The 27,598-nt window shown below is 47.3% G+C and overlaps 1 protein-coding gene and 1 pseudogene across 3 annotated transcripts in view; both read left to right on the top strand.

Annotated features, from left to right (window-relative positions):
* BICD2 (BICD cargo adaptor 2) overlaps positions 1-16,052 on the top strand; it is a gene marked incomplete at its 3' end in the record, with an annotated part of 44,990 nt that extends 28,938 nt beyond the window's left edge. The window contains exons 3-8 of one of the 2 annotated variants that reach the window (XM_080938442.1): positions 4,438-4,590; positions 6,906-7,367; positions 7,972-8,997; positions 9,464-9,615; positions 11,968-12,178; positions 14,060-16,052. In XM_080938442.1, the coding sequence (XP_080794568.1) occupies positions 4,438-4,590; positions 6,906-7,367; positions 7,972-8,997; positions 9,464-9,615; positions 11,968-12,178; positions 14,060-14,065 (2,010 nt within the window). Of the gene's footprint in view, positions 1-4,437; positions 4,591-6,905; positions 7,368-7,971; positions 8,998-9,463; positions 9,616-11,967; positions 12,278-14,059 lie in introns of those variants that run through there. The other variant, XM_080938441.1, reaches the window with a different exon arrangement.
* A 10,768-nt stretch (positions 16,053-26,820) lies between these two features.
* LOC308437269 (S-phase kinase-associated protein 1-like) lies at positions 26,821-27,369 on the top strand (annotated as a pseudogene). The gene has a single exon. The product of its transcript is annotated as an S-phase kinase-associated protein 1-like (transcript).
* Positions 27,370-27,598: the final 229 nt, after the last annotated feature.

Genomic DNA, 27,598 nt, shown 5'->3' with positions numbered 1-27,598 from the left:
CATGCTAAGCCAGAGGACCTAGTGTAGGATAGTGAGAGTACAGTCATGCTAAGCCAGGGGGGCTAGTGTAGGATAGTGGGGAGACAGACAGTCATGCTAGCCAGGGGGCCTAGTGTAGGATAGTGGGGGGACAGTCATACTAAGCCAGAAGACAACAGCAGAGGACAAACCAGACCTAAGAATGGTGGAGACAGTTGTGAGAACAGAACCTCTGCCCTAGACAGATGTGTAGGTGGTAAAGGTTGAAGGGCTGCCTGTGGCTGGGCTGCAGGAGCCTCCACACACTTGGGGACACCGAAGGGAACACTTAAGAGCAAAGGCGGCTAAGGGGTGTGTAGGGAGACTCAGGATTTCCTTCTAAAGCATAAACAGGAACAACAGGAATCTCCTCCACCCCAGACCTGCCTGTCCTCAAATCACTGACTTCATTTCCGGCCCTGAATGGCCATCCAGCCTTCTAGGTTGCCTAGGGGCTGAATGTGGGAGACAGTCCTGCACTGGCCTTTCAGGAAGGAGGGGTAGACAGATGGACTGTCACTGGGGCTGCTTCTCTTCCTCAGTGACAGCCCCTCCTCCACCCTCACCGGAACCACACTTATGGGAGGAAATGAGATCATGCACTGGGCTCCAGGAGTGGAAGCTGCCTTTTCCCCACCTCCTATTCAGACTGAGCTGAAGACCTCAAGGACCCCACACCAGGGGAAGTGACTACTCCCTGCTATTGATGCCTCTAGATCAGAGTCCTTGGGCCTGCCATGCAACAGCACATCCTCATGGCCTGTGCTTTGCCGGACAGATGGCTAAAGCCAGTGTTAACTTTACAGCACCAGGCAACTTCACCTGTGTCAGATAGTTCTAATGTCTCAGACCCTCATCCTAATGGCACTCTCAGGGTTCTGGCACATGAAAAAAGTGAGGTTTACATCATAGAACAATTCTAGGGTCCTGATTATGATCTCTGTGCTGTGTGAAGGACCAATAGTAGACACCTCAGTCAGTTTTTGTCTTGTTGGCATTATTCCTGGTAGGTAGATGGGCATTCAAGGAATGACTTGTTGCAGACATGACACTGTTTCTCAGATGGATGACTGGAGACCCATTAATCCCAGAAGAGGAAAAGAATGCTCCCTGGGTGATTAATGGACAAGTATCCTGTGTGGGAAGGGTTGGGAGCTCAAGAGACCAAACAAAAAAAAAAAAAGGACTAACAATCCTCTAACACAGAGGCCTCTTGAGGTAGGTGGTTGTCACACCATGCTGGTGAGCACCTTGAGATCAGGGGGTCCAGGTGAAGGAGAGCAGGTGGCTAGGACTTTAGGTGGTTGGCTCTGAGTCCATATGCCCATTGCTTGCATCTGCACAGAGCAGAGCCTGGGCTGACATCAGATACTCACCCTGGGAGGAGATGCTTTTCTGAGGGAAAACTAAACCCCTGTGGCTAGTTGGAGCCTGCTGGAGCTCTCAGGAGCTGGGCATGTGATGGGTGGAGGTGGCAGGCAGCAGGCCAGCTACTTCTTTGCTAAGGCTTGGTGCCTGGGGTTGGAAGCAGTCTTCATAGAAAGAAAGTATATGTTTGAGTCCTGTACTGTCAGCAGAAAAGATGCAGTTAACATGTCTGTGGTGTTACCTTGCCAGCACATGACATCTATGTGTGCACATTTCTCTTTGCTTGCCTTTCCAAAAGAACACCCATCCACAGGTCTATGTAGGCATACACTCCACCCAAGGGAAACTCTTTTTGGCCTGTACCCTGGATCCTGGGTCTACAGTGGCGGAAGAATAGAACTCCTATAGAGCCTCAGGAGAGTCAGGCTTATAGAGGCACTGAGGACTCACAGAACATACAGGCACTGCTGTAGGGGTGTAACGCTCCTGTATGGCTCTGGACCCGTGCCCTTAAGCGCCTTTCCTGGCCTTCTGCCCCCATCTTCAGCCACATAAGCTACACTCTGCCCTAGCCATGTGGAAACTACCATTGCGTGTCTTACACTGCCCTCCAGGTCTCTAATTCCTACCACATAAGCCCTGGGGCAATGGTGGGCCTTGCACCTTGCCCTGAGGGCTGTGGCCATACGAACCCTCTTTGTATGTGTTTGAGTACTTTCTTCATGGCAAGCGTCTTAAAGTTGGCTGAGAGAGGGCAGGAATTGGGATCATTTCTGGCAGAGAGAGCGTTTTTAGCAGTTCCTCCCATACCCTTCTTGGAGTTCCATCTAGGTGTGCTGCAGAGAGCCTGGGTGTGCTTCCATCGGTATAGCACCCCAGGCTTTCAGGAGGGGTCTGTGGTCTTGCCCACATTGTAGCTGTGCTTGGGGCTGTTTCTCTCTGTCTTAGCATGTGTCTTCCTCACCTTCTCCCACCTTGTGGTGCTCTGTCACCCTTTGGCCTTCTCTTAATTTTTCCTGTGACATCCGTTTCTTCTGGTGTTAGTTTCATTGCCTCTTTTAGTAGTCACTTAATGAGAAGAAGGCTGTATCTGTCTTCATGGATTATGAATTAAGTCTTAGTTTTGAATGCTAAGCATTTATCATAGTGCCTGCCATGTGTCACTTTCTTCCACTTTCTGTTGTGTTCCTCCTTTCCCCTTTTAAGACGGTTTCTCTATGAAGCCTGGCAGTCCTAGAACTCACTTTGTAGACCAGGCTGGCCTCAAACCCACTTAGATCTGCCTTCCGAGTGCTGGGACTAAAGATGTGCACCATTACATGGGAGTGTGGCTGCTGCTGCTGCTGCTGCTGCTGCTCTTCCTCCTCCTTCCCTCTTCCTACTTTTTTTCCTCCTCTTTTTCCTCCTCTTCTCCATTTTTATGGTATTATTTTGTTTCACTGATCTAACATTACTGTTTTGTGTTTCCCCCTGCATAGCATCTTATGAAGCATAAGGCCTTCAGATGAACACACAAATGTGATCAGGAGCAGTTCCTGTCAATGCCGGGGGGACAGTGCTAGTGAGGACAGAGCTGTGGGTCTGGGCTGCTTCTTCAGGGATCTGAAGCAGGTGTGTTGTTCTGGGGAGGCCATCCAAGCATTGGGAACAGTCTGAGTCCTCCTGGGTCCTGTGTTCAGTGCAGGCAGTGCAGGGTGACAGTTCCCACAGTCTGGATTGATGGTATACATCCCATACAACTCACTTAAAAATGTGCTTCGGGCTTGCTTTCATCCCTGTTCCTAATGCTCAGATGGCCTCCCCAAACCAATAACACACCTGCTCCAGAACACTGAGCCACAAGCTCAGTTCCACTGCTCTGTGCCCCCTAGCACTGTCTCCTCAGCATCTCCATAGTCATAGGCATGCGTACCATTCTACAGTTATTTTTCTTTTTGTGGTGCTGAGGATTGAACCCAAGGCCTGAATTCAGTGCTTGGCAAACCCTCTGCCACGGATACACTCTCCCTGCCTTTCAGTTAACTTTAGAGTATTTCATCATTCCAGGATGAAGCCTGTTTTGCAGTTACTCTCAAACCCCTCTAGGAGTAGCCCCTACTAGTTTACTTTTCTGTTCTGGATCTTTCTTATAAATGGAATCATACAGTGCACAACCTCTTTGCTGGCTTCTTTGACTTAGCAGAATGTCTTTATGCTCATTCGTGTTGTAGCAAGTGTCAAGACGTCATTCCATAATGTGGCTGAACAACCCTGCATTGCATAGACAGACCATGTCTTGTTTATCCATTCCTTTGCCAATGGATACTTGGGCCGTGTCCACCTGGAACACTGGGAACACTGATGTGCAGGGTTCTGTGTGGGTGTGCTTTGTTCTCTGGTGTAGACATATGCAGACAAGCCACAGTGTTTCCCCACTTACCAGTTACCATTCAGATGGCCCCATCTTGCAGCTGGAGCATGGGTCAGAATTAGGGCATGAGTGAAGTCCCCAGTGAAGTGTATTGTTTGATGTGGGCATGGCCATGTTAGAGACACCAGTGCCTTGCTCAGGTCCAGGAGAAGAGCAAACCTTCCCAGTGAGGCTTAGAGGGATGGCAACATCTTCCTCTCATCCAAATGTGATTGCTGACCTTATGCAAAAAATGTCTTTGCCTGATGTTTATCGCCTAAAGACTGCTCCCCTGCATAGATGGCTCCTGCCTAGATTCGTGAAACCCTCCTCCTTTTTCAGCTGTATACCATAACCTCTGACTCCCTGTTCTCCCTTACTGCTTCAGTTAGAGAGGGGAGCACCTGGAGCCTGCAGAGCTCAGCAGGGTCAGAGCAGGTTGGGTCACTTGCCTTAAGTTTCATCCCTAAGGGAAGTAGAAGAGATCTGACCATGGACTGTCTGCTGCTCTGCACAAACCCCACTGCCCTGGGCTTCTCTCCTCCAGGCAGCCACATTGTTTCCCAAAGGTCTCACAGCGTACCTGGCTGTGCTGAGCCCCTGTGATACTTGGAAGACAGCTATAGAAGTAACCCACACAGCTTTTTTTCTCTGCCCCGAAGATCAACCAGAATGTGGAGATCCAACGTGGTCGCCTGCGGGATGACATCAAGGAGTACAAGTTCCGGGAGGCCCGTCTACTTCAGGACTACTCTGAACTGGAGGAGGAGAACATCAGCCTGCAGAAACAAGTGTCTGTGCTCAGGCAGAACCAGGCAAGTCTCCAGAGTAGGATCACCTCTGGGCATCCAAGTCCTGTCATACTCCATCTTCCCCTTCTCTACCTTGGTCCACATACCTGAGGCCAGGACCAGTGCTACCTTCAGAGTAGAGACAGAGGAATAAATCTCAGCACCTAGCACTGCAAGATCATGAAACTAGGCCCATGACTTTAGTATGACAATTTCCCATGACCCTTCCTGGGGAGTCTGTTTCTGCTTAGCAGAGATAGGGTGCTGATGGCATACCAGAAAACCTACCTTGGTGAATCAGTGACAATACTGAGCCTACTCATAGAAGTAAGACTGAGGAGAAATCATGGGAATGTAGGTGAAGGGGGGTCACAGGGGCATGGGTGAGGGGGTCACAGGGGCATGGGTGAGGGGCCACAGGAGCATGGGTGAGGGACCACAGGAGCATGGGTGATTCCAAAAGAGCTACTTCACTAAAACAGTTTCCATCTTGGCACTGGTGATGACCTCTAACAGTTGCTAGATGGAGTTCTCTCTTCATTTAGCCTTCTGTTTCCTGTCTACTCTAGCAACCTCTAAGATAGCTCGGGTAGGATTAGGGGGTGAGGTGCAGGAGGGAGGGAGTGGCTGGAACCTTGGGTGAGGGTCTAATACACTTTACCCTTCCTTCTATGAGAGCATGTGTATAGGCCTGATCTTGTGAGGGTCTCTGAGCTGGGTAATCATGGCTGCTCTAATTTCGAGACAGCAAGAGCCATGTCATGCCTGGAGGACAGTGTTCCACACCACCAAGGTATGGGGGAAACTCAGATAGATAAAAACAGGGTGAACTAAAACCCCCAGAGACTGACCATGAAGCCTGAGATATTGCTATGACTCTGCCTGTTATAGAGATGGAGGATGTCCCCCCTGCCCATGACAGGGATTAGGGAGTCCTGGCTGGGTAAAGCTAAGAGCCACACAGTGCCTGAGCATGCACCTCATGTTCAGAGACACCCTAAGATGTGTAGGCAGCAGGGAACTTCTCAGAAAATCCTAGACTTTACCCTCAAATGCCAAGGATGCTGTCCTTGCTTTTGTTAGAACCCTTTAACACTCGGTCATCTTACAGCTGAGGCCTTACCATCAGGGACTCAGTATTTATCCATGCATGAGGAAGCCCGTGTGTGTATCTGTAGATGCTTTTGTGTTTGCACAGCAGTCAAGAGATGGATTCTGGTGCTGGAAAACCACAGGAGCAGGGCTCATAGCTCCATCCTGTAGCTTATAAGCATGAGGTGCCATTGGGCATTGATCGGTACTTATGCCCACATTGCTCTAAAAAAAAAAAAACCTGAACCTCAAGGAGACCCTGCCCTCAGTGGAGTCATTCTACATGTGAGATTCTTCACCCCCATTTGGGGCACTGGAATGTGGGCACACTTACAATATTGTACCAGGTTTTCCTTCCTGCCCCAAGCCCAGAGAGATTCATTCGTTACTTCCTTACTGTTACAGTAAGATGTTTTAATATATGCCCACAAACCCTGAGCCTCACATTAAGCATCAACTTCCATTTACTCCTTTGTCCACTCCCAAATTGTGTTGCATTAACAAGACACGCTCACCTTCCAGCTCTCCCAAGCCTGCATTCTGAGGGCTTTGTGCTGAAGCATTCAGCCTGGAGGGCAAATCCAGTTCATTTGTTTTGAAATATGATTCAAAATAGTGGTCATAACACATAGGAAAGAATATATTTTATGTGCCTTAAAATACCTGGTTATTGCTGGTGAAATGACTTGGTGGGTAAAGTCATTTGCAGTGCAAGCCCTGTGACCTGAGCTCAGTTCCCAGAATTCATATACATAAAGAGGAAAGAGAGAGCCTCCACCTGTGCACAGTGATGTGGGCACCTGTATACATGCATCGTGCACTCACGTAGATGTGCACACATTTCATGGAGATTTGCCTAGATGTTAATGTTAACTTTTATAGGATCAGTACATACTGGTACTAATTTTCAGAAGCATAATAGGGATTTGGCAGCCGCCATGGCGAGTCCTTAGCTGTGGCATTGGAGGGTCCACGTGCGCATTCCAGGCACACTGGTCCCGGCAGTGGGGCTAGAGGTTTCTGTTGCTTCTACTGCTCTAGAGCCCCCACTCCTTAGCGCCCATCTTGCTCCATGTAGGAAGTGGCCTTAGCTGCAGCCACTGCCCTCTTATGCAGAGTGGCATTTCATTCTGTGTGCCCTTGTTCTTGGTGCTTGGGGAGGTGGTGTTCTGACATTATCCTTATTTATCAACCTGAGTGGAGCCTCTATACTGCCTTGACGTGGGAGTATTTGTATTATTCCCTAGGTGGAATTTGAGGGCCTCAAACATGAAATCAAGCGTCTGGAGGAGGAGACGGAGTACCTCAACAGCCAGCTAGAGGATGCCATACGGCTTAAGGAGATCTCTGAACGGCAGTTGGAGGAGGCGCTGGAGACACTGAAGACAGAGCGGGAGCAGAAAAACAACCTACGCAAGGAGTTGTCACACTACATGAGCATCAACGATTCCTTCTATACCAGTCACCTGCAGGTCTCATTAGATGGCCTCAAGTTCAGTGATGATACCGTTACTGCAGAGCCTAACAACGATGCTGAAGCCCTGGTCAATGGCTTTGAGCACAGCAGCTTGGTCAAATCATCGTTGGACAACAAGACATCCACACCCAGGAAGGATGGCCTGGCTCCACCTTCTCCCAGCCTTGTTTCTGACCTGCTCAGTGAGCTCCATATATCTGAGATCCAAAAGCTGAAACAGCAGCTGGTGCAGGTGAGCGGGCAGGGCCTCATGTTCCATCCTCCCTCTCCCCATGCCTTTTGCAATGTTTGCAGGACTGCACACCTCGTATAAGCAGTGCTTTAGTGACATGAGGCTGCCTTTAATTTCCTCATACCACAAATGAAACTCTTATTGGTAAAGAGTAGTGTCCCAGAGGAGTAGGTTCTTGATTATTGTGTAAGGTTTAGTATCTTGGTACCCATGTTGCTCCCCTTGCTACCAAAAGCATGTATGGGTGAGGTAACATGCCCCTAATGTAACTCCTACCTACAGACCACAGCTAGAGTCTTAGCAGGGCCATATACACTGTCATATCTGAGAGTTTTCTTTGCTCTATAAATGAGTGTTCTCTATAACATGAGAACAGAGTTCCACATTTGCCCTCCAGCACACGTGTAGTGAACCTCTCTGGATGACCACTGTTGTTGGTGATAGTCAGGTCTTTGTGGGGAATTCTGTCCAGTCTGCTGTCAACTAGTGGCATGATCAGGGAATTGGCATAGCCCATGGTCCGTTTTAACCTGAGATATTGCTCAGTCATCCTGGAGTCTTCTAAGCTTGTTGACCTGTTTTCCTGCTACATCTATCTCTGCAGATGGAGCGGGAGAAGGTGGGTCTGTTGGCAACACTGCAGGACACACAGAAGCAGCTGGAGCAGGCTCGGGGAACCCTCTCTGAGCAACAGGAAAAGGTGAGCCGCCTCACAGAGAACCTTAGTGCCCTCCGGCGCCTGCAGGCTGGCAAGGAGCGACAGACTTCCCTAGATAATGAGAAGGACCGTGATAGCCATGAAGATGGTGACTACTATGAGGTTGACATCAATGGGCCTGAGATCCTGGCCTGCAAGTACCATGTGGCTGTGGCTGAGGCTGGCGAACTCCGGGAGCAGCTCAAGGCACTGCGCAGCACACATGAAGCTCGTGAAGCCCAGCATGCAGAAGAAAAGGGCCGCTATGAAGCTGAGGGCCAGGCACTCACCGAGAAGGTCTCTCAGCTGGAGAAGGCTAGCCACCAGGACCGAGAGCTGCTGGCCCAGCTGGAAAAGGAGCTGAAGAAGGTGAGCGATGTGGCTGGTGAGACCCAGGGCAGCCTGAATGTGGCTCAGGATGAACTGGTGACCTTCAGTGAAGAGCTGGCCAACCTCTACCACCATGTGTGCATGTGCAACAATGAGACACCCAACCGCGTCATGCTGGACTATTACCGTGAGGGCCAGGGCAAGGCTGGCCGCACCAGCCCAGAGGGCCGGGGTCGCCGTTCACCTGTCCTTTTGCCCAAGGGGCTGTTGGCCACAGAGGTCGGCCGAGCAGATGGTGGGACTGGGGACAACAGCCCTTCACCCAGTTCTTCACTGCCATCACCACTGAGTGACCCCCGCCGGGAACCTATGAACATCTACAACCTGATTGCCATTATCCGAGACCAGATCAAGCACCTGCAGGCAGCTGTAGACCGTACAACTGAGCTGTCCCGGCAGCGGATTGCCTCACAGGAGCTGGGCCCTGCTGTGGACAAGGACAAGGAAGCACTCATGGAGGAGATCCTCAAGCTGAAGTCACTGCTGAGTACCAAGCGGGAACAGATCACCACACTTCGTACTGTGCTCAAAGCTAATAAGCAGGTTAGAGGAGTGGGTGGGGAAGGTGCCCAGGCCTGTGTCATCACCTTATTGGTTTAGTCTCCTGCTGTCTCCTTCCGTAGGGCTTCCACCCAAGTGGAGTGTGGGGTGAGAGGGTGCTTTAACCAGAGCTGCTCAGTCATTAAGGACTGCTGCTCTGTCCACCATACAGTTTCTTATGCTGAGGGTCCGAGTGCCTGTGGTTCTCCAGGACAGGGTCTATGGTAGTCATTCTTCCCTGTGATCAGGATCGAAGGTGGCACTGTGAGGCAAGCTGGCCCGCAGGAGCATGGCTATCCTTTTGTCCCTACAGCTGCATGAGAGTTTTGTTTTGTTGTTTTTTTTTTCAGAGAATTTTTTATGGTCACCAGCACCACCTTAAACCCAGGGTTTCCACCTTGGATCCAGGGCTTCCCTTGAGCAGCTTCACTCTCTTTACCTCCCCACTTTATACTTCTTTGTCCCCCAGACGGCTGAGGTGGCCCTCGCCAACCTTAAGAGCAAGTATGAAAATGAGAAGGCCATGGTGACCGAGACCATGATGAAGCTACGGAATGAGCTAAAGGCTCTCAAGGAAGATGCAGCCACCTTCTCGTCCCTGCGTGCCATGTTTGCTACCAGGTACCTGCACCACTAGTGACACTCTCTCTTCTGCAGCCTCTCCCCTGGAAGCTACCTGTTACCCTTACCCACAGCCTTCGGCCTCTTTCCTGAGTCCTACAGGTCTGTTGACTCAGCACCTGTCCTGTAGCACTGTCAGGCACCCCAACACAGCTCAAGGTTTGGAAATGGCAGCCTCTAGCCCAGTCCCAGAATGTATGTGGGCTGCCCACCTTGACTGGCTCAAGTTAGTAACAAGGCAAAGGGAGGAGAAGGAAAGATTGTGCAGTACCAGGGCCCTCAGGTAGCTGCACCTCAGCCTCCTGTGCCTCTTGTAGGCAGATGCCATTTAAGCAGACATTCAGTAGAGGTATGCATCCATTTTTCCCTGCTCCTGGGGCCCCCAGAAACGTGGTTTTAATTTCACAATTTCACTATTAATGAGGCTCAGTTTATTGTGCTTTGAACACAGGAGTCCTCGAAGCAGAGGGCTAGGGGAGTGAGCTTTGGGGATGGGAAATACAATTGTGAGTTCTAATTTTAGTCCAGTGGTGACAGATGAGGCCCAGACTAGTTTGTTATTCCTCTCCCTGTAGCAGGACTTTGCAGGACTTTGTCAGGGTTCCAACTCAGCTGTTTGCCATCCATTTCCAGCCTTCCAACTGTTAGGGAAGGGGCAAGGGAGCTTTGGACCTCAGAGGGGTGCAGCTTCCTCTCCCATGGGGCTTCTTTGTGTGGCCTGGGGAACTCTTAAGGGTTTATAGGTTTCCCAGGCTGGAATAGGAAGTCTTAAGGGTGGAAACTATGGTCCCTTCCTATCACCCTCCAAAGATAGGTGGTGCCACCTGCTGCTCAAAGTTGGAATGACAGTGTGGGGATGGCAAGGCTGAGCACTAAAATTGGGAGGGACATCTACTGTAAAGTACGAAAAGGCTGAGACAGGATGGGCCAGGGACCTGTTTCCTTCAGTCCAGCTACTCCCAGTCTCTTAGCACCCCTGTAGGTAGAGATGAGTCCAGGATTTCTCTGGAAGTGTCCTACTGGATCTTAAAGGAAAAAATAAATAAAATTGTTTGAGACAGGGTCTCACTATGTAGCCCTAGAACTTGATATGTTGATTAGGCTGGCCTAGAACTCATGGAGCTCCTCTTCCCTCTGCAGTCCACTCCAACCCTCACCCCACCATTTTGGTGGGGTTAGGAAACAATTCTTTTAATCCCTCAGCATCTTGTACAAATCATAACTTTTGAAGCTTGTTCTGTTTAAAGACCTGACTTTTCTGATGAATCCAGGATTTCAAACATATGAGGAAGGCAGTATGTACTCCCTGAGAGGTGCTCTCAGGGGCCAGCTGGGTATGGGTAAGGTGGGGCCCACCACCACCTCTAGACAGTTGACCTGCCTAGTGTCTTAAATTTCCACTAGACGCCAACTAGAGAGTTGTGCTGGTGTCACCCAGGGAACCCTGGCCAGACTCTCTCCCTCCACACAATGGGGGTAGGGAGTGCTGTGTCACAGTAGGTGGAGGCTCAGGCGCTGCACATCTTCCCTGGCTCTGATTGTCACTCAGCACAGGCTTACTAACCACCAGATATGCTTTATAGTAGGATCAAGCTCAGTCTACTCTGTTTACAGCCAAATCCTGGGAGTCCTAGTGATGTCTCAGTATCCGAGACACCTTTTGTCCTTAGAGTGGGAGAGATCTTACTGGAAGAGAGTCAAAAGGATGAGGGCCAAACCTTGCTTATCAGAACTACTTCAAGCCTGCAAACAAATACCACCATGTCTTAGGGTTTCTATTGCTGTAATAAAATACCACAGCCCAAAACAACATGGAGAGTTTTTGTTTTACCTGATAGTTTCTAGTTAATCAGCCTAGGGAAGTTAGGGCAGGAACTGATGCAGAAGCCATAAAGGAGTGCTGCCTGCTTTCTTATAGCACCTAGGACCCAGGGATGGCCCACCATGGTAAGCTAGGTCTTCCCACATGACTAATTAAGAAAATATATCACTGGCTTACATAAAGGACAATCTGGTGGGGGTATTTTCTCAGTTGAGGTTCCCTCTTCCCAAATGACTATAATCTGTGTCAGGTTAACATAGAAACTAGCCAGCACACCCAACTCCTGCCCTCTCTCTTCCCAAAGAGACAAATGCAGTAACACTGAATTGAAGGTAACCGTACTATTCTGTTTGAGCACTACCTCTCTCGTCCTGGTCATGGCCTTTTTCTGAAGAGCCTTGACAAGAGGAACCAGAACAAGCTTCATCAGCTCCGGCCCCAACTCAGTCCACATGAGAGATGCCCTGAAGTGGGACACCTGGAGCCTGCTCTCCCTGGTCTAGCCTCTCAGCTGTGCTTTGTCTCCACAGGTGTGACGAATACATCACACAGCTGGATGAGATGCAGCGGCAGCTGGCGGCTGCAGAGGATGAGAAGAAGACTCTTAACTCCCTGCTGCGCATGGCCATCCAGCAGAAGCTGGCGCTCACTCAGCGGCTGGAGCTGCTGGAGCTGGACCATGAGCAGACCCGCAGGGGCCGTAATAAGGCCACCTCCAAGGCCAAGCCAGCCACACCGAGCGTAAGTCACACCTGTGCCTGTGCCAGCGAGAGGGCGGAGGGCACTGGGCTGGCCAACCAGGTGTTCTGCAGCGAGAAGCACAGCATTTACTGTGATTAGGGCTGTGGGGCGCCACATGCCGCTAACGTCCGCTTCACCTCGACTAACCCAGCTGCAGCAGCGGGACAGCAGTGCTAGGCCAGTCTTAACGTGACTAACGCACAGAGGGCGGCATTCTAGGCAAGTGACAGCATTGGGGTACATCTGTCACCGGGACACTTTGAGCTTTGTGCTGCTTTTCACTCCACAGCCCCCCCAGGATATTCCATGTCAGTTGCTGTCTTTTGGGATGCTGGTATCAAAGGTAGGGGTGGATCTGCACACCTTTGTGGAAGACAGTGGGGTGAAAGTGTTTTCCAGGGCCTCCAGGCACTATTAGGCGAACCCAAGGGTGAGTTCTTCCCTGGGCACTCACAGGGCAGAACCTGAGTTGAAACTTGCATGTTCCTCGCATGTGTCTAATATCAGCACTTGAAAGCAGTTTTGTGAGGCTCTAGCCTGCATCATTGGACTAGCCTAGGTTAGCTCTCTGTGGTTGGCGTAGTTTCATGAAGAATTTTTGTAGTTTGTGCATCTCACTGCAAACCACAGTCAGAACAGAAATACAGAACTTCTTCCCCAGTCCCAGAGGGATGGACCCTGCGAGCCTGTGTTCTGCAGCGAGCCCCACATCTCAGACACAAATAATCATAGCCCAGGAAGACAGAGCGTGGCTGCTCTAGGGTCTCATCGCTGAGATCTGCATGCTGCTCTGCCCTGAGAGGTAACAAACTGGCAGGGCCTGAGGTCCTAGGTTTCCTTTCTTGACAAGAAAGTGTTCCAAGTGCCTGGTCAGACCCTGGTCCTTGGTGCAGAGCCTGTTCTTTGGTTCTTTGAGATCCGCAGCTTGTGATTGGGTCTTTTCCCAGAACTTGTCAGACCCAAAGAAGCAGTGTTTTGAGAACTATTTGTGCTCTACCAAACTGCACAGTACAGTAGAGCCGAGCTGTGTGCTGGGGGGCCTTTTGTAGGCTCAGAGCTGTACTCAGCACCAGCAAGTAAGAGTTATGGGGTTCTCAGTGTAGTGTGGGGACACTACAGAAGGAAGAAAGGCCACCGAGGCTCTCCCTTTTCAGATGCTATGTCAGTGCAGTGCTGTGGCATCAGCGATTTGCTTTAGTGATTTGTAAAGCAGAACTCTGCTCAGTATTTTTCTCCCAGTCCCCATGGGCATCTAGTCTTGAGACTCCATCTCCCATGACAGCTGCTTGGCTGTCTCTCCCTGTGGAAAGGCATCTTTCATGGTGTGGAGCAATTGCTACCCAATATGGGGCCCTGTAGTCTCTGAAACCACTTTCCATTTCTGTCTGTCTGTCTGTCTTCCTTCCTTCTTTCCTTCCTTCCTTCCTTCCTTCCTTCCTTCCTTCCTTCCTTTCTTCATTTCTTTTCTTTTCTTTCTTTTCCTTTTTCTTCCTCCCTCCCTCCCTCCCTCCCTCTCTCCCTCCCTCCCTCCCTCCCTCCCTCCCTTTTGTGCCTGGGGTGTCTAAGTCTGCTCAGATTCTAGGCACCACACAGTAGTACACTGGGTGTAAAACAAGCCACATGTGTCTCTTGCATGTCCATCCTGGGAATGGCGGCACGCATGCCCAGCCACCTTCTACCTTTCTCTTCGGGCCAGAACACAGCTTCTCTTACACTGTATGGGGCTTTGTGGGCGCTTGGAGCCCCATCCCCTAACACACATGCAGGCCTCTGCCAACTAACGTGCTTGCTCACTCCTAGGACAAGAGCTTTAGCTGTCAAGTGAGCAGGAAGTGGCACACGACTGATTTCTAATGCTGTCTTGTTTTCTCCTGTTTTCAGCTGTAGAGTAGCTGCTGGGAGGACGTGGCCACCCGGCCCTGTCACACCGCAGCCCCTCCCCCTCCCCTCCTGTGGCCCATGCAGAGGAAGGAAGGGCAGCCTAAAGTCCACTTAGAAATGTTTGGATATACCACTGTAATTCTTTTCAAAATAGCATTCCCCAAGTGTTTAATGGGAGGAACAAAAGCTTTACTCTTGAGAATGCTGCAAGCTGCTGCTTGGAAGGTCTGTGTGGCCGAAGAACCTGCTTCCACAGCCACCGCCAGGCTCCCTGCCATGGGGTCTCCTTATTACACATGCTCCTTTTTATCCGATCAACCTGTGCACTTTTGATATTTTGATATTCTATTTGCTTCCTTAATCCCTTGCATAGAGACGGTCTCCAATGCCGTGGCCTGTGCTCGTGGTCCCGTAGCTGTCCGTCCGAGCTCTGGTGTGTTGACCTGCATCAGCACGAGGTAGAGCTGTGCTCCATGGTGTGTAGCTAGACTGCGGGTGAGGCTCCGACCCGGCAAGGAGCTGGCTAGTGTATCCACGCTGTGGTTCAGCCTTTAGAGGACACGGCATTGTGGTTCATGTTTGAAATTACAGATTTTAAATGCCATGTTCATTAAGAAATCCAGGGTATTCCAATTCTGGGGTTTTTTCATATTGTATTATTATTATTATTCTTAGGAATAGTTCAATGTAACAAGAAGAAAACTTGACCTTTGCTCTGGTTAAAACAGTAATAGGCACTTGAAAGCATAAATTATTGAATGAGTAGTATTACCTACAAACTCCAGAGTCTTCTGGGTTGTAGGACCTTGTGAAGCATGACTGACTAACAGAATTTTATACAACTGCACCAGTGAAATTCCAAATTGGAATTGTTTTGTTATTCTGGTTGTCGTGCCAAATTGTGGTACACTTAGAAAATTCTACAGCCGTCGATTTTTAGGTGTTCTATTTCAACACCTTTTTGTTAGTAACCATTGCCAGTAGTGCCTTCATCAGTTCAGGGAGGTGTCCCTACCAAGTCAGGTCTCCAGGACGGCAGCGGAGAGCTAGTTGGGAATGCTGAAGGCCACTGTGGACCAGCAGGACCTGCCTCACTTTGTACTTGGGCATCTTCATTGAGGGGAGAACAGTGATTGTGCAAAATTCTGTTAGTCAGTGATTCTTCACATGCAAATTCAGGGGCTTAGAAACAAAAACAGACACAAACCTGGACTGTGCTTTGGGAACCAAATGGACTTCATGGGACAAGCTAAGCAAGCTGTACAGACATCACTTTTGTGAAGAGCTGAGGGCGTCAGGAGTGCCGGCACAGTCGGCATGTGAGTAGGGGAAGAGGGTTAGCCATAGTGTTCTTTGCAAATGTGAAAGTAAGACATTATATCTCCTCTTGCTTGGTGTAACTAATCACTGTTAATTTCAGGAAACAGAAGTCAGTAAAACTCCTTAGTAAACTCCTTGCTAAGTGAGGTTCAGGGTATGGTCAAATTGGTACTAGTGGAGGAAGATAATTGTTCTCCAGCCTAAAAAGGGACAAATTATAATAATATAAATTGTTAGGAATTGAAGAATTCTGTTTCCTGGAATGAGCATTTCTTACTCCTAGTTGTTGGGACTCTTGCCTTCTGTTACAGTGTTGATTCATACAAAATATTGTTACATTTAAGATAACATCATCTGTATGGGGTATTTATTTGCAATGATGTCTAAGTACTGTATTTTTTCTGTGTGTTACCTTAGTGTCAGAATGTTGGTCTTTATTTTAAAAGTCATATGCATGTTTTCCTGCCAAAGCACCTTTACACAGACCCAAAACAATAATGAGTGGATGCCTTCAGTTTCTGAGAAAATGAGGCCAAGTGAGAAGAAGGCATAGGAAGGTGAGACTAACTGAAACTTAGGTCGCATTTGATGGCAGACCGTCTCCACAGCCAGTACACATAGGAAAATTGGGCCTGGGTAAAGCGTCACATTGGTAAGACAAATAAAGAATAATAAAAACAATTTAAGCACATGTTTGCCCTCTGTGATTGCTTTTACTCCTGCACCAGGTGACTGCTTTCAGCATGGACGGTAAGTCTGGGCCCCCAAACAGCCAATCCTATTGGTCACTGAAGGTGGGGACTAGAAACAACCTGGGATTTATTCTTGGGAGGCAGATGTGCCTCCAGAGTTGCCCACATTACTCAATATGAAACCTGGCAGCAAGGTAGTGAGAACACATTGCAGTTTGCAGGATGAATGGCACAGATAACCTGTGTTTGCCGTCTAGGAGGCAGCAATTCAGAGGGACAGGATCCTGTGCTAGCCAAAATCTCCCTTCAGATCTGAGAATGAATCTTGGGGACAAGGGTGATTCACTTGTCAATATAAAGCTGTATTTAACTGTAGGAACATGTACAGGGAACATGGTGCTTTGGAATAACTGCTTGAAGGTGTAAGAACTTGGGGCAGTGTCTCAACTCCTTAGACAGTAGATGCCAGGATATTATTCTCTGATTATCTCTTCTGGCAGCCTCGCCTACCCAGGCTCACTCTCCTGAGTCCTTCTCTGGCAGCTGTACAGTCAGTTTTCTCTGGCAATACTTGAGATAACCAAGGCAGAGAGGTAGAACTCAAATTATGAAAATAGATATACTCCCAGTTTTACAGAAATATTAAGCATATATCAAGTATATGTATGTATAGTAGACAATGTGCACCAAAAATATTGACTCTCTTTAGCCCAAAATAAGAAAAGAACTGTTTAAAAGTTAGAATGAGACAGGACTGGAGACATGGCTAAGACCTTGAGTGCATACTATGTTTACAAAGGGCCCTAGTTCAATCCCCAGCACCCACATCAGGAAGCTTACAATCTTCTTAACTCCAGCTCCAGAGATCTGACATCCTCTTATGGTCTCTATAAACACTTGCTTCATATTTATAGGCACAGGCAACTGCACGCACGCACGCGCGCGCGCACACACACACACACACAGAGAATTTTAAAACAGTAGAACTGTACAAGTAAAACAAAAGTGAGAAATGAAAAACGAGAACTCAGGTGGTAGATAACAAGGTTATCATCTGGCCTCCATAGTTACACTGATGAGTGCATGCATGCCCTTGTACACAGACACATACATATAATTTAAAAAGGAAAAAAATCAACAGACTCGATTCCTTTAAAGGGGGGATTTAAAAAAAAGATAAATTGACATACTTTAGCCTGTTTAAAGAAATGAACAGTAGACATTTTGAGGAGAAATTAAATTGGTTAATAGCAATATCCCAGCAGGAGTCTGATACAGAAGCAGCTTAGAGGATATCATTGAAAGGTGAAAGATGAAACACTGGACAAAAAGCGGTTCTAAGACCCATATTTTAAGCAGGATGTTAGTGGAGCAGGTTCCTTGGAACTGCTGTAAAAATTCAATACTACAGAAGAGAGAAGATTCCGGAAGAATCTTCCGGAAGTCAGAAGGGAAGTAGAATTTTAAAATCTGAGGAAATCTCAGCTGACTCTCATTGGAACAAATGAAAAACCCTGCCAGGGAAAGGGCAAAGGTGTGGCCATAACCCTTTGGTGAAACTGACTAGTACGAGCAAACTATAGAAGCAGGTGCCATTCATCAAGAGAAAGCAACCAACCAGTGATCGACAGAAGGCAGGGAGCGAGTGGTCGGTGTGGTATTCACATGTCCAGAGTCTGAAGCTGTGGGGATACAGCTGCTGCTTCCTGTAATTTAAAGGATGTGTTAGGAGCCATGAGGCCCAGGAAGAGAATAGGGCCACCACAGATTCCGAGGAGCAAGCTGCCCCAAGACTTGAGCCTAACAGGTGCTATTGACTGATTCCAGCTAAAGTCTACACTGCTGACTAGCTCAGTGCTCCTGTGCAGGGGTATGTCAACTCCCAGTGTCATCTCTGCAGGGCAGATTCATCCCATAACAATGATCTTAGGATCTGTGACTGTTTGTCCCGTTGGGTTTCTGACTTTCCTGGGTGCCTACCACTCCTGTCTGTCACTCCCATTCCTTCCCTTTGGAATCGTGAGGGAGTCTTGTCTTGTGATCACATTACAGCCATGTGTGGAGACGAACTGATTCACAAGCACGGAGCAGTGAATTGAATGAGTCAATCAGGGGATGTCTTAACAGTTTGGAGGTTTCTGATATGGAGTCATGAACTTGAGTCTGTTTGGACATGGAATGCCACACTCCAAATGTTGTTGTCCTCCTCAAATTCCTGTTGTGAAACTAATTTCTAAGGTGCTGGTAGTAGGAGCGGGGCATCTGGGAGGTGATTAGGTCATGGAGGCAGAGCCCAGACTATTGGGAAAACTCCCTCAGCTACATTAGGAAATTAAGACCAACCTGAAGTAGAGACTGTCTCAGGAACAAAAGGTGTTTTCTTCCTGTAAGAAGACATAACACCAAACACATGCAAAAACTTAGAACTTCGGAGGAAAAATAGATGAATCCCCCTCCCCCTTTCACATACACACATACACACACCTCAGATCTGGGCATCATAGACCACATCTGTAATCCCAGCACAGAAGGCAGAGGCAGGAGGATTGTTAGTTCTAAGCCTCCGAACTACACAGTGGGTTTCAGGCTAGTATCCAACTTTGTCTCAGAAAACCCGGAGATGAAGCTTTGAGGTAGAAGAGTACTTGCCTAGCATGCACTAGGGCTCTGAATTTCAACAGCAGAAAATAAACTTTTCAGATGATCTTGTGGAATGTACCACCAAGGCACCCAGTTCTGGCCCCAAGGCACACCTTAAATGGCAAGAACAGAATTATATGATGGGCACTCTGAACCCATGATGGGGTTCAACTAGAAATTATTAACAAAAAGAAAGCTGGAAAGTACCCAAAATTTGGAGATTAAGCAGCACCCTTCTGCAGAGCGCAAGAACAAGTCTCAACAAAGATATAAAACTACATTGAACTAAATGAAGCTGAAAAAAAAACATCTGAACACATTTGTGTTACATAACTAAAGGGAAAAATTAGCCCAAGGTCAGTGGGATAGGAAATAGAAAATTGGTACAGGAAATGACCAAAAAAGCTGGTTCTTTGAAAAGATTTTCTTAAAAGGGAAGAGAGGAGCATTTAACCAAGTTAACTTGGGGCAGGGAGAGAAAATACACAATACTGATGCTAAAAATGAAGGAGACAGCATTGCCACCCAGGTCATAGGAAGGATAACAAAAGTACCACGATCACCTCCGTTTACAAGTACAGAAATGGGTGAAGTGAACCCATTCCTTGGAATAGAGTCTACCAAGACGAGCAGGTAATGCAAGTTAAGCCTCTATGAAATTTTTTTCCCTTTAATATATTGTTAACATTTACTTTCATTTTTCATGGATGGTGGACGTTTTGTTGGCATGTGAGTCTGTGCATCATGTGCATGCAGTTCCCACTGAGGCCAGAAGAGGACATCAGATCCTCTCTCTTGTGGCTGTTGGAAAATGAACCTGTGTCTTCTGCAAGAGCAAATTGTGTTCTTAACCATGGAGCCATCTCCCAGGTGGCCCCTTTAAAAATCTTTTATTTATTTTATCATTAAAGGATATTTTAGACAGGTTTGAAGTGTGAGAGGTTTTTTTTTTTTGCTTTATTTTAATTTTTACATTTATGTTATATGTGGGAGCACATGTGTCATGGTGCACATGTGAGCTCAGAGGATAACTCCCCTTCTGCTACGTGGGTTCCAAGGCTCAAGTTCAGGTCATCAGGCTTGACTACAGTAAAGTGCCTTATTTGCAGATCCATCTTACCAGCCCTTTAATAAAGGTTAAAAAAAAAAAAAAAGTCCATCTCCTGCTGGACAGTGGTGGCCCTTGGCAGCACTTGGGAGGCAGAGACAGGTGGCATTTGAGACCGGCTGGTCTACAGAGTAAGTTCCAGGACAGCCAGAGCTACATAGACCCTATCTTGAAAACAAATAAACAAAAATCCTTTCTTAATGGATTGAAATGTGCACAAGATGACAGTAATGGCCCATTTAATTACTATAGCTCATCCATTGGACAGGACTGTAATAAGGATTGAGGGTGAGAAATGGGCACTTAGTGCATTGTATTATTTGAGGATGCTTCAGGTGGGAGCTTTCAGGCTTCCCTAAAACGCACCATTCTGCCTCAGCCTCTGAAGTGTTGAGATCCCATTAGGTACGGTAGTGGCCCTGCCTGTGATGTGGTAAGAGTGTTATCCAAAAAATGATCTTGGGTTAGTTGTGAGTGGATATTGAAAACACTGGGGCAGGTGTTTAAATTGTTTTAGATACCATACTAAAATGATGAGCTATAAAAGAAAACACCAAACTAGCCTTATTAGAGTTTAAAATGTGATTCGGCAGACACTTAAGGGCTGGAGAGATGGCTGAGCACTTGAGAACACTCATTGCCCTTGCAGAGAACTGCGGTTCAATTCCCAGCACCCACATCAGGTAACTTACAGTTACCTCTTAATTCAAGCTCCAGGGGCTCTGCCACTTCCTCCTGGACTCCATGGTCACTGCACACATGTGTGCACATATATGTTCACATAGAGATAGACATATGCACATAATTAAATCTTTAAAAAGGCAGTTAGGGCAGGAGAGATGGCTTCGTGGCTAAGAGAACTTGTTGCGCTTTCAGAGGACCTGATACGTTTCCCAGCACCCATGTGGTGGCTCACAGCCATCTGTAACTTCAGGGGAGCCAATGCTCTGTTCTGACTTCTGTGGACACCAAGCATGCATATGGTAGTACACAGACATATACAGGCAAACACCAAAAAATAATTTCAAATTTTTAAGAGATTTTTTTTTAAAAAAGATAATGAGAAGACAAAGCAATCGCTAGAAAAATAGCCTTATATCTGATAGGTGTATAGATGAATAGTAACCAGATATGTAAAGCATCATTTCTCTATTTTGCTTTTTTGAGACATGAGTCGTGTAGCTCAGTGTGTCCCAGAACTAGAACTCCTGATCTTCATGCTACACCTTCCAAGTCCTGGAATCCAGGCATGCTCCACCACATCTGTTTTATGTAGTGATGAGGATTGACCCCAGAGCTCTATACTGTAAGCATTCTACCAACTGAGCTACACGCCCTAGTCCCAGAACTTCTAAACATTTGGGTGGGTGGATGAATGCCCCACAGTGTGCATGTGGAGATCAGAGGACAACTTTTGGGGGTCCTGGGAATTGTACTCATGTCATTGGGTTTGATACCATGTGCCTTCCCTCACAGAGCCAGCTTGGCTGTCCTGTGGGTCGACAGTAAGATGACAGGTGTTGAAATAAACCAAGACTACAGATGTATGAAGAGCAGAACCTCCCCTCAGTGGCGCAGGCCCTTGCACTTAACAGAGACTGGGAGACAAGCAGAGAGGAGCAGGCTTTCTGGTGGGGAGGGCGATTGCTCTGAGGTTGTAGTTAGGAAGCTGGTGGGGAGGGGCGATTGCTCTGAGGTTGTAGTTAGGAAGCTGGTGGGGAGGGCGATTGCTTGGAGGTTGTAGTTAGGAAGCTGGTGGGGAGGGCGATTGCTCTGAGGTTGTAGTTAGGAAGCTGGTGGGGAGGGCGATTGCTTGGAGGTTGTAGTTAGGAAGCTGGTGGGGAGGGCGATTGCTCTGAGGTTGTAGTTAGGAAGCTGGTGGGGAGGGCGATTGCTCTGAGGTTGTAGTTAGGAAGCTGGTGGGGAGGGCGATTGCTCTGAGGTTGTAGTTAGGAAGCTGGTGGGGAGGGCGATTGCTCTGAGGTTGTAGTTAGGAAGGTTGGATCAGAGAGGAGAGTGCATTTGGCTTTCTGGTTGGTCCTAAGGTGGAAGCAGGTTATTGATCGGGTCCTGGTGTTTGGAACTGATTGTTCTAGAGGTTAATATTTAGCTTCCCAGAATTCCCTAGAGATAGCATCCTGCTTCCTGTAGTCTGCCTACGAATGCTGCCCTCCTTGGCTGGTTTCTACAGATAAGGGTTGCCTTCCTGTTCGGGTCACTGTGGGTGGGGTCAAAGTTCCATTTTATAGATGGTCTGTCTGGACCTTGTCCATTTGGTTGATCAAGATTTCAGAGACAACCCAATTTAAAGTTGGGTGAAATTCTTGAATAGATCTGTCAGGAAGAAAATGCAAATCAAAACATATTAAGTACCTAAATGTCATTATCAAAGCAAAACAGTCACACACCACACACATAGGCACCGAATATACACCTACACCATCAGCAGTTACACCTGCATACATGCCATACACACATAAATGCTAGACACACACAGGCACTCTGAACGTTGTCTTAAGACCCGTAGGTGCACTGTCGCAAAGCACCTATCCACCTATCTGTTATACATGTGTCATCTGTGCACACAGTACATACAATAAAAAAGGCCCAGAAGCTTCTATGACTTTAATTTTTTGTTTTGAAACAGGTTCTAAAGTAGCCCAGGATGGCTTCCGACTCTGTATGTAGCCAAGGTGACTCTGAACCTCTGATTCTCCTGCTTCTGTCTTCTGGGTGCTGAGATTACAGGCATGTACCATCACAACCAGCTAGAAGTTTTCTTTTTCTTTTTGAGATACATACAATTTGCTATTTATAGCTCAGGCTAGTCTAGGACTCTTAGTAATCCATCTACTTTTGTGTCTTAAATAATGAGATGTACAACCCCTATGCCAGCTTACCCCCAAGAATTCTACTCAAGAGTAATAAAATAGAAAATCTACTCTAATACTTAGACTCAAAGACTTATACCATTGTTATTTAGTTTTTTAAAGATTTATTGTACTATGTGAGTACACTGTTGCTATCCTCAGACACACCAGAAGAGGGCATCAGATCTCACTGCATGTGGTTGTGAGCCAAGATGCGGTTGCTGGGAATTGAACTCAGGACCTCTGGAAGAGTAGTCAGTGCTCCTAGCCAATGAGCCATCTCTCCAGCTATTACTTATACTAACAAAAAAAAAAAAAAAAAAAAAAAAAAAAATCTACTTGTTTATGAACTAGCTGATGGGCATGCAAGCACATGACAGTGTGTTCCTATGATGAAATGCTGGAAGTTTAAGATGACCGTAGAACAAACTGCACCCATTTGGGTTCCAAGAGCTTATTACTGCAGCCCAAAGCTCACTTGTTGGAACTTGTGAAGCTGGAGACAGGCTAGAAGTCACCTTCAGCTCCATCTGCAGGCCAGTACTCCATCCTGGCCCTTGGATCAGACCCTCCACAGCGGCAGTTTTGAGGAGTGTTGCAGTGGACATCTTCCCGTGCTACAGACCCTGCCCTTCGAAGTCCAGGTTATTGGCCTTTCTCTTTGGAGGCTGCCTGGGATCTGGAAACTGGCTTCTCTGGTGACTCATGTTGCGTCTGAACTGTGGGAATGTAGGAAGGCACCTGGGCATTGAGGGAGCTTGGTCAGGTTTTGGCTGCTGTGTGTCTGTTCCAAAGTCACAGGGCATAAAGCCTTTGTGAACTGGGGACTTGTGAATGGATTTTGAGTCATCTGCTGTGTCCCCACTGTGGCAAGCAAGTGACCATGACAACAATCGTGGCCCTTTGTTCTCTGGCTGACGAGGTAAGCAGTTTTACCTCACTCTATTTTCTGGTCATGATGTTCTACCTCCCTGCAGACAGGAAAGCAGAGGACACAAGACATGAGCTAAAACCTGTAAAATCTTGAACCAAAGTGAACCCTTTTTAATTACCTCAGACACTTTGTAACTTTAACCAAAAGCTCACTATCATATGAGTTTTTGTTTTTAGATAGAATCTTGTTAGGTAGCTGAGGCTGGCCTGGGACTCAGTCCTCCCATCTCAACCTGCTAAGTGCACAGGTATGCACCACCAAGCCTGGTCTGTTCTGTCTCCTCTCCGTGTAGCTTCATCCTCAGAACGGACAGGTTACAAACTGGCTTCAGGAGCTGTTGCTGGCTCCGCATGGCCTATCTATCCATGGAGACAGAAAGCTTTCCACCCATAAAACAAAATGCTGCTCTCATCCAGGAACTTTGTCAGTCGCTTGTCTGCTTGTCAGAAAAGGCCATGGGTGGTGTGGGTCATGGCCAGGGTACAAGGACTCTGATTTGGCTAAGGCTAATGAGCGGTTGGTCTCACCATGTAGGAGCTGGTATGGCATTTTTTCCACCTGGATTTCATGAGTGCTGTCTTATGGGCTCCAAGAGAAGCAGTGGTGGGATTGTGAGCACTATGTTCATGTAAGTACCATGTGCAGGATTGTAACCTGCAGGTCTCCAGCTGTCTTAGTCAGGGTTTCTATTCCTACACAAAACATCATGACCAAAACGCAAGTTGGGAAGGAAGGGGTTTACTCAGCTTACACTTCTACGTTGCTGTTCATCACCAAAGGAAGTCAGGACTGGAACTCAAGCAGGTCAGGAAGCAGAAGCTGATGCAGAGGCCATGGAGGGATGTTGCTTACTGGCTTGCTTCCCCTGCCTTGCTCAGCTTGCTTTCTTATAGAACCCAGGTCTACCAGCCCAGGGATGGCACCACCCACAATGGGCTGGACCCTCCCCCCTTGGTCACTTGTTGAGAAAATGCCTTACAGTTGGATCTCATGGATGCATTTCCTCAACTGAGATTTCTTTCTCTGTGGTAACTCCAGCTTCTGTCAAGTTGACACAAAACCAGACAGTACAATTGACCCTATGTCACTTTAACATACAAACACATCACTATTAAGCTTCAACCCTTACTTTTTAATTCATCCCCAAGATCTAAATAACCTTAAAAGTTCCACAGTCTTTACAAATTCTTACATATTAAAATTGCAATTCCTTTAAAATATCCAATCTCTTTTAAAATTCAAAATTTTGGTTTTTTGGGGGGTTTTTTGTTTGTTTGTTTTACAATTCAAAGTCTCTTAACTGTGGGCTCTACTTCTCTTAAGAGGGAAAAATATCAGGGTACAGTCACAATCAAAATCAAACTCTAACAATCCAATGTCTGGGGTCTATTTACAAACTTCTGGGCTCTTCCAAGGGCTTGGGTCACTTCTCCAGCTCTGCGCTTTGTAGCACACGCCTTGTCCAGCTGCCTGTTCTCCACTGCTGCTGCTCTTGGTCTAGGTGGTCATGTCTTGGTACTGGAATCTCCAAAACACTATCTTCCGCTGCAACTAGATTTCATCAATAGCCTCTCATAGGCTCTCCTCATGGTGCCAAGCCTCAGTTCCTTTGTGTGATCCTTTCAATGCTGGGGCATTAATTGCAACTGAGGCTGCACCTTTACCAGTCATCTTCCCTGGCCTCCCACAGTGCTGAGCCTTAGCTGCTCTTCATGAACCCTTTATGCCTTCAAAACCAGTACTACCTGGGTGACTCTTACACATTACCAAGTCCAGCCACAGCATGAGGTACAACCTTGGTAATCTCTGGAACACAGCCTCTTTGTGCTCTCAGAAAATATTTCCCAGAAGATTTCACCTCAGTGATGCTGGTCTCTTCTTAATCACCACTAATTTCTTAGCTTCAGATGACCAGATTCAATAGTCCCAGTAATACCAAGGTTTTGCTTTAATAGTTCTGGTATCTTGTTAATCACAGCTGATTCTTCATTCCCAGCTAACCAAAACCACAGAATCTTCACAATCATAATAGCAACAGCCCTGATAAGAGTCTTTAAACATCCCTCTGAAATTTCACAAGCCAGGCCTCCATCTTCTGCACTGTTCTCAACATTATCTTCCAAGCTCCTACAGAACATCCTACAGAGCTCTTAACATCCCAATGGCTTTTCTAGCTCAAAGTTCCAAAATACTTCCACAGTCCTCCCCAAAACATAGTCAGTTTGTCACAGGAATACCCCACTCCAGGTACCAATTTGTCTTAGTCAGGGTTTCTATTCCTGCACAAACATCATGACCAAGAAGCAAGTTGAGGAGGAAAGGGTTTATTTAGCTTACACTTCCACATGCTGTTTATCAGCAAAGGAAGTCAGAACTGGAACTCAAGCAGGCCAGGAAGCAGGAGCTGATACAGAGGCTATGGAGGGATGCTGCTTGCTGGCTTGCTTCCCCTGGCTTGCTCAACTTGCTTTCTTATAGAACTCATGTCTACCACCACAAGGATGGCACTCCCCCCTTGATCACTAGTTGAGAAAATGCCTTACAGCTGGATATCATGGAGGCACTTCCTCAACTGAGGCTCCTTTCTCCGTGATAACTTCAGCTTGTGTCAAGTTACACAAAACCAGCTAGTACACAGGTTATCTGGGATCAGAGATCATCGGCTTACAAGGCCCCCATTGACCTACTGGTGTTAGACAGATGGCACAAGCCTATGCTGCTTGTTCCTTAGGGGTTTTCTGAAGCCCATGTGGAAAGGGCTCCCAGCCCAGCATTTTCTCCAGATGTCCGAGTCCTCTAGGTGTCAGCATGTAGACTGTTCCAATTCACACGAGGCAAAAATTCAAAGACTCCTAACTTCCCAGCCCAGTACAAATGCATTCTCCTTGTGAGGGATTCCCACTGGGCTTGGAAAGTGTGGTTTTTCATAAGTTTCATAATAATTCAAACAAAAGACATAGAATTGAGAGCCAGTGGAGATTGGGGGGGGGGGGGACAGACTGAAGTCAAATATCTGTTCTGTGCCTCACTGTAACTAGAAAGTGCTCTGGCAGGCCTGATCTGCTTTACATGCCACGGGACTCAGATGATGAAGTTAACCTCACTTGAAAAGTCTGACCTTGAATGTTCTTGATAATTCTGTTCGGTTTTGAACTCTGTACGTCAGCCTTGGGCCTGTGGTCTTGAGACCGAGCACCATGCCTATGATAAAGTTGCAGAGTTCTGATGGACAGATATCTGAAGTTGGTGTAGAAATTGCCAATCTGACCACCAAGACCATGCTAGAAGATTTAGGAATGGATGACGAGGGAGATGATGATCCTGTTCCTTTACCAAATGTTAATGCCACAGTTCTTTAAAAGGGCATTCAGTGGTACACTTACCACAAGGATGACCCTCCTCCTCCTGGGGATGATGAGAACAAAGAAAATCGGACAGATATTCCTGTTTGGGACCAAGAATTCCTGAAAGTGGAGTAAGGAACACTTTTTGAATTTATTCTGGCTGCAAACTAGTTAGACATCAAAGGTTTGCTTGATGTCACTTGCAAGACTGTGGCCAATATGATTAAGGGGAAAACTGAGGAGATTTGTAAAACCTTCAATATCAAAAATGACCTTACTGAAGAGGAGGAGGCCCAGGTACGCAAAAAGAACCAGTGGTGTGAAGAGAAGGCAACTGCTGTGCCTCTCACTGTAACACTAGAAGGGTTGTTCCAAATGCTAGCTGTACTGCTCTCTTTATAATTGTTAATATTAGAGATCAGTAGACAAATCCAGCCTTGTCCTCACTTCATGTGTAGTTTCAGTACAGATCAGACCTGTGGCTAAGTTTCTTCCATGAGCAAGAGTTTCCTCTCCTCACCCCAATTACTCTGAATAAAAGCGAACTATGGATTCTCTGTGGGGGGAGAAAAGTCTGAACTTTGTCATTTCAGTTTGGAATGTCCCTCAAAGCTCATGTTAAAGGCTTGAT

The sequence above is a fragment of the Micromys minutus genome (genome assembly GCF_963924665.1).
Source record: "Micromys minutus genome assembly, chromosome: 1".
In the NCBI taxonomy this organism is placed as follows: Eukaryota; Metazoa; Chordata; class Mammalia; order Rodentia; family Muridae; genus Micromys; species Micromys minutus.
The sequence above is the reverse complement of the archived record's forward strand: the minus strand, read 5'-3'. Positions and strand labels throughout refer to the sequence as shown.